The sequence below is a fragment of the Meleagris gallopavo genome, chromosome 6 (genome assembly GCF_000146605.3).
Source record: "Meleagris gallopavo isolate NT-WF06-2002-E0010 breed Aviagen turkey brand Nicholas breeding stock chromosome 6, Turkey_5.1, whole genome shotgun sequence".
Classification (NCBI taxonomy): domain Eukaryota; kingdom Metazoa; phylum Chordata; class Aves; order Galliformes; family Phasianidae; genus Meleagris; species Meleagris gallopavo.
This window is the reverse complement of record NC_015016.2, coordinates 38,317,768-38,334,306: the sequence shown is the minus strand read 5'-3', so window position 1 is coordinate 38,334,306 and position 16,539 is coordinate 38,317,768. Positions and strand designations below refer to the sequence as shown.

General features: G+C 37.0%; 1 protein-coding gene across 3 annotated transcripts in view; it reads right to left on the bottom strand.

Moving 5' to 3' along the window:
* The window catches only part of RBMS3 (RNA binding motif single stranded interacting protein 3), a 600,418-nt gene that overhangs the window by 19,697 nt on the left and 564,182 nt on the right, over positions 1-16,539 (bottom strand). For all 3 annotated transcript variants that reach the window (XM_031553946.1, XM_031553947.1, XM_019616531.2), the window contains one exon: positions 15,219-15,329. In XM_031553946.1, the coding sequence (XP_031409806.1) occupies positions 15,219-15,329 (111 nt within the window). The remainder of the gene's footprint in view (positions 1-15,218; positions 15,330-16,539) is intronic.

Sequence of the window (16,539 nt, the reverse complement as noted above, 5' to 3'; positions counted from 1 at the left end):
GTCTTTTTTTTCTTTCCTGTTTTAGGGCTAATAAAGTGCAGGCCAAGTGAAAAACAATTCATTTAATTGGTAAAAAATTCTTAATCAGTCTTGTCCTCACTCTTGGTGTACTGATTATGAATAGTTTCAACTAGGGGTAAAAAAAAGGAAAGGAAAACAAAGCACAACAACAAAATCTCTGATAGGAGATGGAACCCCACCACAAATTCTGATAGGAGATGGAATACGAGAGAGATAACACACAGAACACAGAGAACCAACACTGGGAAAAACATTAATGCATCAATGTACATATAAATGCCTCTATTTCCTCTTTATAAAGTACCTTTTATATGACTAAGGTGTCCAAACAGCACTTAAGGAGTAACAGCAAAATGCCTGACAGACAGGTGTGATAAGTTATGGCTCAAAACATTTGCCTGCCAGACAGAAAGGGTGACTTCTTTTATTTTTATTTTTTCCTGAAAATTCTTTAAGGTAAACTCACTCCATGTCCGCTGGCATGCAGCCATTTTTCTATAAGCTCATATTACAATGCTGCATTTCTAATGGATTGGGTACGGTGCTTTTCCATTTTGCTAATGAGAAAAGCTAAAGGCCATTACTTGTGATTAAGATCCCGAGGGAAGAAATGTGATGTGTATATTACCAGGCCATACGTTAAGGAAGCATGTGGCATTTCTAATCAATCAGATGAAGGATAGACAGAAAAAGTCTTATCCTGTGACTGCAGAGGAAGAAGATATAGGGGGAAAGAAACTATAGAAAGTGTCTTTAAAAGGTGACTTACGGGAATCAGTTATAATGATATTAGTATGATCAATGACTATAGCTACTATCTGGGAAGGATGTAATTACCAAAATGAAAACTTTCAAATGGGAAGCCTGATCAAGGGCAGAGGTACTGTCATATTTCTCGGAGTGCTGTCAGCTCCCACCCAGGCAATGCATTACCTTGTCCCTCACAAGCATAACAGCAGTGCTCGGCTGAGCCTGGGGAGCACATTCAGGGACAGAAGGAGGGAGGGGGTCTTGAGCTGTGCACCCAGATCAAGAGATCAGTGAAGTCTTGTCCCAAAGGCAAATTCATGATAAGAAAAGGAAAGGCTGGGAAAAGGGAAAATGGAAGAGAGCTCCATTATGACTGGCTTGATAGAAAGTTTTGCAGACTTGCATTGAATAAACATTTCAACTGAAAGGAAATATTACAGACCAGCAAGCTATTTATTGTGGAGGGGATCAAAGTAAAAACATGCTAAGAGAGGAGCTCATGCTTCTACAGAAGGATACTCTGGAATATCTACAAAGATGTTTGAATGTGCAATTTCTACATGTTTAATCTCAACTGCATACATTGTTTTCCCAAAATTTTACCTAGCTGAAATGCAAACTCTAGAGGGATTTTTCCATCATTTTTAAGTGTCTGCATAGTTACAGCTTGAATATGCTTCAAGACACATGCTCCAAATGGCAAATGAAATGAATAGAGTTTTGAGACGAGCATTCTATGAGAGGACAAGATCCTCTGAATGTGTCATAACACACACAGCTGCAGACATAGTATTTATAATAAATTAATTTCATTTAATACTATAGATCATTGCTCAGTATTAAAACTGACAAAAATTCTAACAAACTACATCCTCTCAAATGGAATGTGATGTGGCAGGTCAATGAAGCATTACTGTCTACAGTGGCAAAACTGTTACAAGTGGTAAGGCCAATGGAGAGATAGTGTAATATATCAGTAATTCTACTTCATCTTTAATACAATAGTCACAAGAAATGTCTCCTACCCTTCCTTGCATCAGGAGGCAACGCTGAGAGATTGTCTTAAATGTCAGTGACAAGGCATGGAAAAAATAAGCGTCACAAGTGACAAAGCCCATCTACAGCTACTAAATTGAAATTAAACAATCTTTAGCTTTCCTTAATGGCATATATTAAAAAAAAAAAAGTTAGGAGGCCCTAACGAGTTATCAGTAAAATTCTCTGATCTGCTCTATTCACGTGAAAAGGAAAAAGTGCTGCACTATGACAAAATGTTCCCTTTCTTTCTCCTTTTACACTAAAAATAAATAAATAAATAAATAAATAAATAAATGAAATACTGTGCAATTAGTTGCAATGGAGAAAGTCCTAACTGCATGGCCAGATTTTCTTTTTCAATAATATGACAAAGATGACAAAGTGGGCATTTTTTCATCAAATAAATTTATACCACCACCTTTAAAATCGTAGAATTTTGCATGATTTACCTTACAAAAAAGGATCAATGCTGACATGTAAGTGCTACACTGAGCTCCCAAGCCTCAACTTAAAATACACATTAGCATTATTAACATTTAAAAAATGCAAAATTGGCTATTCATGAAACTGTAGCAAGGCATTTGCAGATTCCTCTCACTTAGTGGCTGATTTCAGGGGCAATGAATGTAATCTCAGGATGGGGTAGGGGTAGAGGGGATGTATCCAGTCTGTCCAGTAGTAATATCCCCCAATAGCCTCAAAGGAATTGTCATTTTCAACTGAAGCAGCATCTGCTTAACTGTTATCCTAGCCTCAGGACTGGAACTTTTTGCTTGTTGTGACGGATCGTGAGAAAGACTACAAACAGAGCATGAAGATGAAAACAAAGCAAGATTAAAGCCATAAAACACAACCACCAAGACTCAGCTGTCCATACTGTGACAGAACTCAAGGAAATAAAAATGCCAAAATATATCCAACATCCATGATGCACTTTGGCACAGGAATTTGGAACACTGACTTGATAGCAAGCCTTCAGTTTATGATCTTTTTCATTATTATTATAGAGGATTTGCTGACACTCTCAGTTAACGACTCAAATCTCAAACGAGGTTATTAGTTCAAGAAGCAATGACTCCCAATGCTAGGCACATTGAGAAGTAAAACCAAATTTAACCAAAACTGGCAGAATGTATTCTTTTCATACAAGAAAAAAGGCAGCAGTCAGTTCAGTTGCTAAAACCAGAACAGCTTACTGCTCATCGCAAGCACAGCCCGGGCTTGCCTCGAATGTCCCGCCTGCACCAGCAGTGCTGCTGAGCCATCCAAGAAACGTTTGGCTGAAGTCCCACCAATGTGTGCAGATGGAGTTAAAATGTTTCCACAGAAACTCCAGAGCTACACAGGCTGAACTGGTTACAAAGGCAGTGCTTTGAATTAACAGCAAGTGTTGCAATTTCTTAATTCGCATTGGGCCTAACCTCTGTGGAATAACCACAGTCTGGAGGCACTAATTCTTTACACTTCCGTGCCAGACTTGTAACTGCAATCATCTATTTCCATTCCTTGGAATACACATCCAAAAATGTGTGCAATAATATAAAAATCCTAATATTAAAAATAAATGCAGGACAATGACGTGATGCCTAAGCCATATTTTTCTCTTTTGAAACATCTGAAAATACAGTGCTGATCACAACACTTGTATGAAAATTAATGAAAAAGTGGATTAATAAGCCTGAAATGTATCATTCTTTTCTTTGCCTTCTGCTGCAGGTTAATTACTTTACTCTATTCCATCAATCATTTCTGATTTCCAACTCTTTTAACATTCAGTTTGAAACAAAGGATACAAATTTCGGGAAGGTCAGTGGTCTTCTGCTCTAAATAGTTCAGGCACGAGCTATATAAATAAAATAAGGAAATCTCCTTGTTCAACTCATACCACACACTGAATGGAATGTGTTTCTATTAACTGTTATTACCCCATGTCCTCTAACAAAGTGAGGAAATTTAAAGTTGTGGCCAATTGTGTTATTTACTAATTATTAATAAATCTTCCGGACAGTGTAAATGAAAAAAAGGGTATTTTTATACCAAAGGAGAAAACCTCAATTAAAATAAAAGAAATTACTGCCAACTTGGCAGTGAAGCCATTTTATACCAAAAACGTAAGTTTTTTTTTGAGAAAAGTGTGCTGACTTCACAAGAAATCAGCCTTACTAATAGGTAGTTAGGAGCAACTGCTCATTAAAAGAAGAGCAGCAAAATAGCTTTTGCTATAAAATTGCACTTGGTTGGTAAAATTCTGAGCACCGATTTGTATTCTGGGTCTAGACCAGGTGATAACATCTGTGGGAGTGCCATCATAGCCAAAAGCTCAATTTACCTCATTATTATACTTCTGTCACTCTGATTAGCACTGTCAAAAATGATCATGGATGTAAGAGCAAATTCACTCATTTTTCAGTCCAGTGCAGGTGTTCAGGTGGGAAGGGTTGGTAGCAGAGCAGAATCATGGAAAAAAAATTTAAAAAAAAAGAGGAGAACACAGGAATAGTTTAGCCCTTATTGGCTGAAGACGTATTGGTTGAAAAATCAATTGGGAAATCACAACCTTTCTGGTCTACACCACAAACCCTGTGTGCAATGTTGGTTGGAAGGCAAGAAGACATAAACAGGATGAAATTTTTGCATCAGTGAAATCAGTTTACATCTCAGAAGTATTATACCAATTTGAGGGAAATCCTCAAGAGAAACACATTCAGAATAGGAAAACAGGGAATTGAGATTGGTTGATGTGTAATAATTTGGGCATTTAGCTAATAAGCTTTTAGGAAGCTGGCCACTGCTATATTAAATTTGATAAAAATAAGAAAGCAAAAGTGAGCGTGCATGGGCATGCCTACCACATTCAAAAGCCATAACAAATCCCAAAGGACAGAGCAGTCCTCCTTGGGACTGGAAAAGGATTGTGCCTCTTTGAAATACAATTACTCCCTGGACTCATCCCAGCATGGTGCAGCTCTCATCTGACCACACAGCAGAAATCTGCCATGCTCAACAGTTCATTTACCTTGCTAGAAAAACAACTCAATTCAGCAAACTCCCAAATTCACTCGATGCAGCTGCTCTCAAACCCCTTGTTACAGTTTAATGAAATGTGCTGACTGAGCTATTTCATAGTAAATATTAGTTATAGCAGAACTCACCTCCCAAATTGAGTCTTTTAGGAGCAAGAGGATTCTGCATTGCCGCAGCACTGACACAGAATCACCCATAACTCAAAAATAATAAAATACCATCTGAGGGCATAGAGGTTATTGCCATCAGCAGCTCCCTATAGAATTGTAAATCATTTGAACAAAGCTTACCCTTTTTTGAGATCTTCAGACTATATACACAGGACACCAGTGTCTTACACAGGTACTGCACCCTCAGCTACTTCATTTAACCTTGCTTCGCAAATGAGTGAACCCTGAACAGGTTGCTCTTACCAGCTGAAAATAAGAAAAGTTCCCTCAAAACACTGGCAATTTGTCTTAGAGGAAGTTTAAACCTTTGGGCGATCAGCTTGCCAACCATCTGATAAGTCAAGTGGATTAACTGTGAAATACACTGTGCACTGAAGTTCAGTGGGGGTACGCTGAAGGAAAAGCCAATAAAATTCAATGGAATATTATTTTTGTGAGCATCTGCAGACCCAGACCTTTGCCCAATATGTAAGTTATGTTATTTTTGTTGCTGTCATTACATTTTTAAAAAACACCGAACATCATTCAAATTAAATTCACTTTCAGCTCCACTGTATATGCTTTCATTAATGTGGCATTGTGTCACCTTCGGAAATGCCGCAGCACTTAAAATCTAATGTTTCCATCCAGTCTTAGTGCTCCTGGAAGTGAAACTTTCCACATAAAAAAAATCCTGGGAATGTAATTCAAAGGTCGCTGCTCAAAGCAGAAACATTTTGCTTTACAAGATACATCCGCTCTACTGAATGAAAAAACAATTAAAAGCAAGCAGTACTAATCTACATACATTGAAATAAACCAATTGTAGCTCTTAATCCCAATATATTTTTTTTATTAATTGAATATTGTGAATAGTCAACTTGAAGAATATGTTACTTCTCCACTGTGTGAACTTGAAGTATTGAAAATAAAGTGTTATTTTGATTCACAGCTCATCAGAGTCTTGTTATATCATTCTCAGTAAACATTTTCTAAAGTTTTCTTAATTTCCCAATTTCTCCACAATTAAATGAATAGAAAATAAGAATTAAATTATTTTTATTACTTGTTTTGAATTGAAATAACAATGTTTCTTTGCAAATAAAAACAGAGCTTAGAGATGAAAACAGGCTGTTTTGTGTCAATGTCAGAAAATCCCACTTGGAGGTGTATGGCCCAACAGAGTTCTGGATGTCCCAATTAACAACCATTCCCAATTCATTTCAAAGGCTAGCCAAGCTCTAGATATATCACAGATTTCTGCAAGACATTCATACTTCCCCTATTTTGCCCTTCATTTACCTATATTCTGTTGTATGCAACTGCTGTTGCCTATCACTTTCATGCTTCTGCCTAGAGTTTACAACCTCTGTGATTGAAGTTGCTATAACCCAAATACCTCACCTTTAACAAAGCTGATACTATATAAAGGACTTCAATAGTGCTAAGCAGACACTAGTCACTCTTCCACATAATTTGTCTGTTTTTCTTTCCTGCTGAGGATACAACTCCTTTAAGAATTCAGAACTTGTTGCTGTGCTTACAGCTCAGTTATCAGGCACCTGCATTTTACAGAGACATGACCACAGGATTGTTTCCCAATGCTTGGCAGAGCAGAACTATGGACACACCAGCTCTAGAAGACACTCCTTGCCTTTCACAAATCACAGTTCGGCAAGACAAACCTCACCTCCCTACAATCTCAAACTTGCCTTGGATTATGGAGGCCTTGCAGAGTTTTTTTGAATCACTGATAAATTGGATTTCTTACTTTTCTAGAAAGCCATATTCATCATTTCTATCATCTGAGTCTACTTTCAATACAGGCAGGAAAATAAAACCAAGTTTAATCCAAATAAAGCAAAGAGTTATGTATTTGCTTACAAAATAGAAAACACATTTACAACAGAGAAACACATCAAGAAAACACAGATGACAGACCTGGCTTTCAGAGTAATTTTGTTTCCTAATTTTTGTTGAATTTCTCAGTTAGGTTCTGGCAGGATGCTACAAACCTAGAATTATTTCAAGCTCTTAACCTTTTATTTGTTCCTTTCTTCGCCTTTTTTGTTTGTTAAAATCTTATCCAATTTAAAACCAAATCGAGTTGAACTAAACCAAGCTTCTCTCCCCCAAACCAAAACCTCCCATGTTATCTGTGACATCAACATAATTGCACATCAAAGTGCATGCTTTGTACACTTTTCTTTCCTCTTCACATTCAAAGTATTTAGGAAATGGTCTACTAAAAGCTAACAAAATTTTGAGAAGACATATGAACAAGTTCTGGGAGTAGGACTAAAAGTGAACCTTTTGGGTATATGCTGCAGACCACTCTCTATAATACTACGTTTTATGCCTTTCACTTTCTTTTCATTATGGCAGAATAAAAATGTTCACTTTATAAACAGTGCATTGCTATTACAAAATAACAAACTGCTTTTGAAAAGGTGGTTTTGAGCTACATATTCCTTGTCTTCACAAAGTTCTAGAAATCACAGACTAGAACTGCAACTGCCATATATAAGAAAATACTGCTGAAACCAGACTCTAAATATTCTACTTCATGGACTCAAAGTCAAGCTGCAAAATACTCGTCATTTTTAAGAACTGCATTTGTCAGATGAAGAAAATGAAGTTTATTAGCTATAGCCCCTTTGGATGATGCTTTTTGATTTGCTGTTTCATTATTCTTGCTTTAACTTTTTTTTCACCACAGTCAAGAAGTCCTTCTTCGAGAGGGAATGTCGGCTTACTGTTGCTTTGAGTCAGTAGCTGACACCTCACAGAGAGGTGTGAAGTGCTCAGCAAAAGCATTTGTTTATTTCTTAAGTCTTACATGAAGGTAAACCTTAACACAAAACAAAGCCTACTAACATGCTGGGCTCATACAAAGGGAAGTTTGAACAGAAAATAGAATTCCCTCTGTGTTTATTCTGCTTGTATGTTTCTCTTCTCTGGCATACTTGCACATAAAGGCAAGCGGTAAGCCACTACTGACACACTGGAAAATAAAGCTGAGCTGAGAAGAGTAGGGGAAATGCTAGTGAAAAAAGATAAAATCTGTATACTGAAAAATGCTATCTAGTTTATTCCAACTATGGTCAAAGATTGTGAAACTCATGCGGAGACAACTGGTAAGAAAGATCCTCATCTACATGAGGACTGATCAGCCCAGTTGTCACAAGAGTCAGTGGGACTTGAAGATGGTCCAAAGGGTAAAAGAACACATCCTCTTTGTTTACTCTATGGGTCTATTTGGCCTATACTGTCAAATTAAGTTCTACACTGCTGTTTGACATCAAAATGTTTGCTTATAGAGAGACTGAATCTATTTTTAAGACTGATTGATAATCTATTTGTCTTAATACTATTTAGTGGCAATCAAGTCCACAAACTGACTAAACGCTTCGTCAAAAAGTTATTTGTACCTTGGTGACTTGAAATTTGGTGCTTTAGAGTTGCACAGAGCAACCTTTTTATTTCAAGATACATATCAGGGAAATGGAAGCTGCCTTTCAGGAGGCTCTTTGGTAAGGAGAGTGCAGGAGGAGTTTTCTATATAAATCTGGATAACGCTTATGCTGTTTTCTCTTCCCAATGATTCCTTCTTAAAAGGATCTCCTGTCCCAGGAGATTAATCACTTGTACTTGATCTGGGCCTTCACTGGCCTCAGACATAAGGATGGACATAAGGATGATCTTCTCACTTTCTTCTTAAACCACACTAATTTAATTTGTAATTGGTTCAGACCTGTATTTTCCACAAAACAGTAACTGAAACAGTCAGTCAATAGGTAAAACAAAAGAGCTCCAAAAGATTAACACCTGATAATGTGAAAGGAACAAGGTTGCAAAGACACTTTCCTGCTGTAGCTCTCTGGGGACCCTGAGACAGAGACAGAATAACAGACATATTTTTCTGTAATAAGGCTCTAAATAATGGGAGAATGTGATGATGTTTCTGCTCTATGTAGCTGTAATATGTGCAAATAGAATTGCAGATTAAAAAAAAAAAAAAAAAACCAAAAACACACAACCCTATCTAACAAAGCAGTTATTCTGTTGAGGCCTTTGGGTGACATTTCAAACCACTAGTGACCATGGAGTATCCAAAGGAAATAGAAGATAAAAAGCTTATAACAAGCTTGTTGTTCCATAGAAGGGTTCTGTAGATAACATCAGGCTCTACTGGCAACAAAAAGAGCTAACAAAGTGAAAGATAAGACTGATGTACCAGCGTAACAAGCCTGTTATTCCATGGAGAGATACTCTTTCAGGTTATACTCTAGATCAGGAAAGATGAGTTAGGGTGGTTTGCAGTTTCAGCAGAATCCCATGTTGTATCAGTACAGTTCTTCTACCTGACTGCATTTTTAATACAGAGGTATACAGAACAATTAAGCAATTTTTGATGCTGCTGTTTCTTTAAAAGATCAATGGAGAGTTTATTTTATAAGTTGCTTATTATGTTTCTAAATTAGAAATTTAAAACTGAATGAACTGTCTGCAAGCATGAAGAACAATTAAACAGCATGGTTGAGACAGTAATTTTAGTAAATAATCTGGCTTCTACCCATCCTTCCATTTGTGTGGGCCTCAAAAGTTCAAGATAAAACATGACTACGCTGAGACAGTTTTGAAACAGAGAGAAAAAAGCTGTCAAGGAGGACTAATAAAGGCTGTTTCAATACGATGAAGGAAGCTGGAACTCAGGAGGTACCTGAAATGGATGCTAACAGCAGGAAGGAGGGAGAAACCCAGACTGGGGAAGTACAGAACAGAAAACTTCCTTCAGGAATGCACAGCAAAGGAGAAAGAGCAAATCTTCTTTCTACTGAAACCTGTAGGTTACTGCTGCTGAAGGGCAAACTTATAAGTGCTGCAGTAAAAAGGAGCCAAGCAAGAGGGATTGAGAGCAGTGATCAAACTGCTCAGCTTTTATATTTCTAAAGGTTTTTGTATTATATCCACTCAGTCCATCAATCACAACTTTATTAAACCACGAAACAGATGTCAGATCAATGGCTGTATCGGAAACACTTTGATTGACAGGTCGATGATGGAACAATTCCCAGCCTCCATACATTATTAAACACGTACTAATGCTGCTCTTACAAAGCCACCCATACTGACTCTCTTCTCTCTGTACAGTACCTTTTTCAATAGTAGACCTAATTGTAGATGAATATTACATAGGAAAAGCAAGACTTACAGTAATAAATAATAATAAACTAGTAAACAAAAGAAAGATTTCAAGGTTAAAACAGGTTGCATTATGCCCCTGGGCATTAAATTTTCATTTTACTACAATTGTAGGAGCTATGGTTGGATTGTCAGCTTTAATCAGAATATTCAGTTATCACCTTTTTGTTGTAATCATGACATAATTTAAGTTTAGCTATTCTTTACATATTTGCCCACAGCCAGTCCACCAGTACAAATCTACTCTTTTTGAGTGAATAGGTGTACATGAAAAATGCATATAAATAAGTCAGAAATTGCCTTTCTGACAGTTTCTGTGCTTAACTCCAGATTTCAAGCAGATTTCAATAGGTGATCAGAGCAGTATGTATTTCACTGGCAGAAATTAATCTGATTTTCATAATGGTAGAAAAGAATTCTGTTCTTGGTGGATGAAGCATAAAGCACAGTAACTGGGAGATTCTGTATGAAAGTCTCTGATGGTATGTGAATAGGGAGTGGAGTTGCCATGAACTGCAGTCCATTAGCTCCCCTCTGCCCCATAACCATTCTTTGGGCTAGTATACCTTGCAGATGTGTGATTTTGTAACATGGCAGCGAGATGAGGTAAAGATGATCTACAGCTTTTCACTTGATCTGACATCTTGATGCATTCCCAATTGTGATCAGTACAGGAGCAAGATCTGATTTTACACAGACAGTTCAATAACAGATAAATAGATGGGATAAAAATGTTAAAACAGATAATAAAATAAATATGTAATCTTTGATGTTTTAGAGAGGAAAAAACTTTATATCTTCTTCATGGCAAGTGGTTACCTAACAAAATTACTTGTGAGTTTTGGGGCCAGTGAGAGAAGCTTCCCATACGAGTGAGGCTGTAGGAAAACTATTCTGTTTTAGCAGATGAAATGATTGTTTTCTATTTTAAGTTAGCAGCTCCATCAGCACTTAGAAATACCCACTGTGGTTGATGTCTAAATAATCAAGTGAAGCAGGAAAGGAAGTGACCACCCCTTGGATTCCTATGGGGCTTTAGCACAGGATTCAGGGCTGAGATCAAAACTGGAATCCAGTTTTTGGTGTCAAGATACGAAGTGACAGAGGCTGCTCTTACTCAGGTAGCTCTCCTAGCCAAAAGGACAAAGAATGCTCCTGTGTGAAGGACTGCCCCTCTGGAATGGCTCCAACCTGAACTTCAATCTTTCAGAAAGCATCAAAGGCCAGAATAATTCCCAAGAAAGTATGAGGCATGCAAAGGTCTTTACACTATTTCTCTAGCTTACTCATCAGAGAACAGATTTTCTGTTGAAACAATGTTTTAGAAATCCAGCATTCATCCTGAACCAGGCAAGTATGGAATTGGGTTTGAAGTCAATTCTCACTTAAGTGACCATGGAGGTTTGTTTCAGCTGCAAAATATGATATGTTAATTAGCAAAACGTTTTTCCTACGGAAGTAAATGAATTAAAACGTTTTAATAAAAACTGCTTTGCATACTACAAGCTTTTAAATTAAATTGAGACAGAGTTAAAGCCAACACTGACTGGAACTGTTTGTGACTTTTGGGCTTGTTTGTAGGAAAAAAAATCTGGATTTTTTTCCTGAAAGACAGCTGGTGGGTCTTTATGGTGCCCTGTAGAACACTTTTAAAGGATAAAATTCAAAAATATGTTCATAACAGAAATGTACAGTTTATGTCTTATGTCTTCCTTAAAACATAGTCCTGCTGAGGTGGATTTTTTTGGACTAGGCTCAATTTTTCATGGCTCTGTGCTCTCGCTGTTCCTCTTTCTGGACTGAAATTCAGACTTCAGAATAAATGAAAATATCTCTAAATAAATCATAGCTCTAAATAGGTTGTCCATTTTTTTGTTGTTTTGTTTTTGCAGGGTTTTTTGTTGTTGTTGTTGTTGACTGGGTCATGTTAATAAGATATAATTTCAAGTCAGGATGAATACACTCAACAAAACTGCAATTGGTAGCCCAAATTCTGAAGTTATCCTTTTAATTCCTGTCAGGAGGAATTCCTGAAGAGCTTCGTGATTACGCTGCTTGCATGAGAACTGTAAATGAACATGGTGCTGTTGGTGTTTATACCAAAGAGAAATGCAATAAAACGGGGTGTAATTTGCAATTTATGAAAAATCCGTGATATTTTAACACCAATCAATCATTTACTCTTTCTTGAAGTTTTTTCACAAAAGAGTCAGGAATTTTAAAGATAGCAAACATAAAACTATATGGTATACTTTCACATGTATTTCACAAAGTTATAAGGGAATGCTGTGACCTTGAAAGACAGGACTGTGTAAAGAGCTAGGAACAGGAAAGAAAGATTTTATTTATGTTTAGTTGCACTACAATAGCTCTAGGATCTTTTTATTAACCACTAAACTACCCCAGTTTTTCAGAGTCCTTTCCCTCTCTTTCCAAATAAGAAACATCAACATTTGCAATGGATTTGTTACTATGAGTATAGAGACAGTGTTTTCAAGTCTGAAGGGAACATTAGCTAGTTTGCATTAAGAGTGAGAGAAAACAAGATCAGGAGACTTAATGTCTATAAGAGTCATGGAAATGAAAATGACAAACAGAAAGAAAAATTCATAGTATCTGCCCAGCAGCACTATTGAAATTTGTTTTCCATTTCCTTTCCATAGTAATTACACATGCAGAAATTCTCACTAGTCATAGTATTTCCTACAATTTCATCTGTTCATAGGGAAAAAAATTTTGATAATAACTTTCAGATGTAACTTTCACCTCTTTTGACTACTGAATATTTTGAATAATAGGACTAAAAAATAATCCATCATATTCAAGATTCCTCAGAAATAAATACAGAAGTCCCAGATCTCAACAGAGTTTTTTAAAATAGAGCGAAAACATACTAGAGTTAGAATTTAATTCCAATAGATAAGAAAGAGGAAGAAAGGGAAAGGGAGCAGGGGAAAAACTGGAAGGGAAACAGAAGATAAAACTACAGTGAGTAGGATGTAACTTCATACAGTACCTTATTCAATTAAAAAGAAAAAAAAACAACAACATGAAAACACTTGGAAAACTATTAGCATCAGGTAGAATATGACAGAATGACAGGGGACAGGATAGGATTTTCAAAGACCATCTAGTCCAACTGCCTGACCTCTTCAAGACTAAAAGTTAAAGGATACTATTGAGAGCATTGTTCAAATGCCTCTTAGCACAGACAGGGATGGTACATCTACAGGAAAACTGTTCCAGTGTCTGACAACCCTCATGGTGAAGAAATTTTTTCTAATGTTCAATGTAAGCCTCTGCTGATGAAGCTTTGTGCTGTTCCTGCATGCTCTGTTCACGGGCAGCAAAGTTCTGCACCTTTCTCTGGTTTTCCTCCCCAGGAAGCTGCAGAGAGCAGTGAGGTTGCCCCTCAGCCTACTCTGTACCAGGCTAAGCAACTCAAGTGTCCTCAGCCTCACCCTACAGAACATACCTTCCAGCCCAGCTACCAGCTTTGTTTTTCTTGTCTGTACACTTTTAGTGATCTTAATGTTCTTTTTATAGAGTGGAGCCCAGAACTGCATGCAGTATTCAAGGACAGACCACACCAATGCTATATATAGAAAGAGAATAATTTCTTTTTGCTGACTGGAGTGATGTATTTAATGTCACCCTACAACGTGGGTTGTCCTCTTTGCTGCCTAACACACTGCTGGCTCACACTGAGCCTGCTGTCACCAGCACCCCCAGGTCTCTTTCTGCTGAGCTTCTTTCCAGCTTCTCATCTCTCAGACCGCACCTGTGCCTGGTGTTACTCCCTTTGAGGTGCAGCATCTGGTATTTTCCTTTGTTGAACTAAGTGCTGTTGCTGATTATCCAAAGCACCAGCCTATCTAGATACTGTTGGAAGGTTCCACATCCCTAAAAGAAGTCAACAGCACCTCTCAATTTAGTATGCTCAGCAAATTTGCTGGGGGTGCCTTCAACTCCTGCATTTAGATCGATGATTAAAATGTTGAAAAGCACTGGCCCTTGAATTGAGCCACGGGGAACACCACTACTGACCGTCTGCCAGCCAGATGTAGCCCCATTCACTTCAGCCCTTTGAGTAATACTGCATTGAAACAGAAGAAACAATTCTGAAGTACACAATAGATCCTTCACATAGTTGTGACACACAGAATGTGCTTAAAGACATATAACGTTTATGCCTGTATTTTTGTAAAATATATGTATACACAGTATGCACACATTCACATAGCAAATCACCATAGGCTGTGAGTAGACTGTTGGTATTACTAAAAGACTTTAGCAAATTTTCAGTTTTAATAATTTTTATTAGGTACCATTTTTTGCTTTTCTTCAACTCTGGGAGAATTAATTGAATCTGACTTATACAGTTTAAAGAGAAAATAACCATTGAAATATGCATGTTTCAATATAATTTACTGGAAACATAGCTGACCTTGACCCAAAAATCACATTTCAGAGCCTGAAGCAAACTATGTATTGCTATCTGCTATGGGTTAAAAGTGAGTGCTGGATCCTATCACAAAGCCAGAACATTTTCCAGCTATATAAAAATCTTCTAGATGTGCAAGCAAACAATTTTGCATTAAGTAGCAAATTGTTAGAGGAGGACTTTCATATTCACGTAAGAATTAATATAGATGACTTCTGCTAAGCAGAGAAAGCTTTGTTGACCTACTCTACTTGTACTACTTTGTCCATTCTGTTCCTTATAACTGTGACTGTATAGTGGCTGTAGAATAGTATCTGTAGACATGTGTTACAGTGAGGTAGCAATATGAGATATTGTTTGTGTAGGATGCCACATTTGGGTCATGATGAAAGGAACACTGACGTGCTCAAACAAACAGGGCCACACATCTCCGGGCATAAAAAAGAAACATGCAAAAGAAAGCACAGTAATATTAAACTGATAAAAGTTAAAGTACCGGAAAACTGGGAATAAGAAAAGATCAAGAGATTCAGTAATCAATAATCATTTTGCAAACAGAAAGTAAATAGCATAAGCTATGATCTTACCGTTCCTGTTGTGCCCAAGGAAAGGTGGTTCATCTGTTGGGTCAGTGGGCCCATCATGCTTGCTGGCTGCATTGACATAGTGTGGTCCATTGTTGGTGTTATCACAGCACCCTAAAAACACATATTATTTACACTTCAGCATTTCCCTTTAAAAAACAAAAACAAAACAACAACAACAACAACAAAAAACAACCCAGAACTGCATTCTCTTCTATGTGAACCTGGATGAGAACTTGACATGAATCTTAAAAGAGACTAATATATCTGTCAGAGGAAATGTGTTTTGTTTCAATTGACAGCCAAGCTACATACAGATATTATTTGTACTACTAATGAGGCCATTTTATGTCAGTTCCAATTACGTGTCATTTTTTACTTCATTACTTCTGACAAAAAAATGCATATGTTTTTTCCATGATGAATGCTACTGTACATTGCAAAATGCCTGTCATTTATATATTTCCATATCCTATTCAGAACAATCTTACAGACAGAATACATATGTGCACAATTTTCTCTGACTTCTAAAACCTCCTGTCTCTGAGATCTTCAACCTATTATGGTAATTGTCGTGGATTTTCCAGTCTCAATTAAGAACTCTTACTCATGACATTTCATAGCTGATTAAGTAAAACTAGCTATTGACAGCCAGTGTGGCAGTGACACCCATTTAAAACACACATGCATCACTGAAAAGCATTTTTCTTCTCTGCATGAAAAACAATACATTAATAACAAACAGCACATATACTAAAGCAAGAATAAGACTTTAAACAAAAATGAAACAAAAGACATGCCAGAGCTTTGGAGAGTCTCTGTCATTTGTATTCCTCATTTTTTGCTCTTCCACTCCCCATACTGGTGAACTAATGCCTTAGTGAAGAGCTGATACTCTTCTGTTCAATGGTATAGAATGCTATTTCCTGTATTAGTTAGAAAAAGTCCACCAGAAACAGTTATTTGCATTTTCTTTTCCAGATAGAGAAATACAGAAGTATTTTCAGCTATTTCTTCACATCTGGTAAAATGCATGGAAAAAGGTGAATTAATCTGTTTTTCACAAGGAGGAAAGTTGATCTTTTGTTGTTGTTGTTTGAGATTACTGATAAAATCCACCTTTGATTTGGAATCTAGAATAGACTAGTTCCAAAAAAAACACAGCACGCTGTTAAGTGCGTATCTCGCATTTATGTAGAGCCATCTGATTGCCATGTCAAGGACCAAACTAGAACCAAAACTTTCAAATTTTCAGTTACAAATAAGAAATAAACAAAAGAGAAAAATGCTGGGGAAGTGGCAGCTTATTTTTTTTTTTTATTTT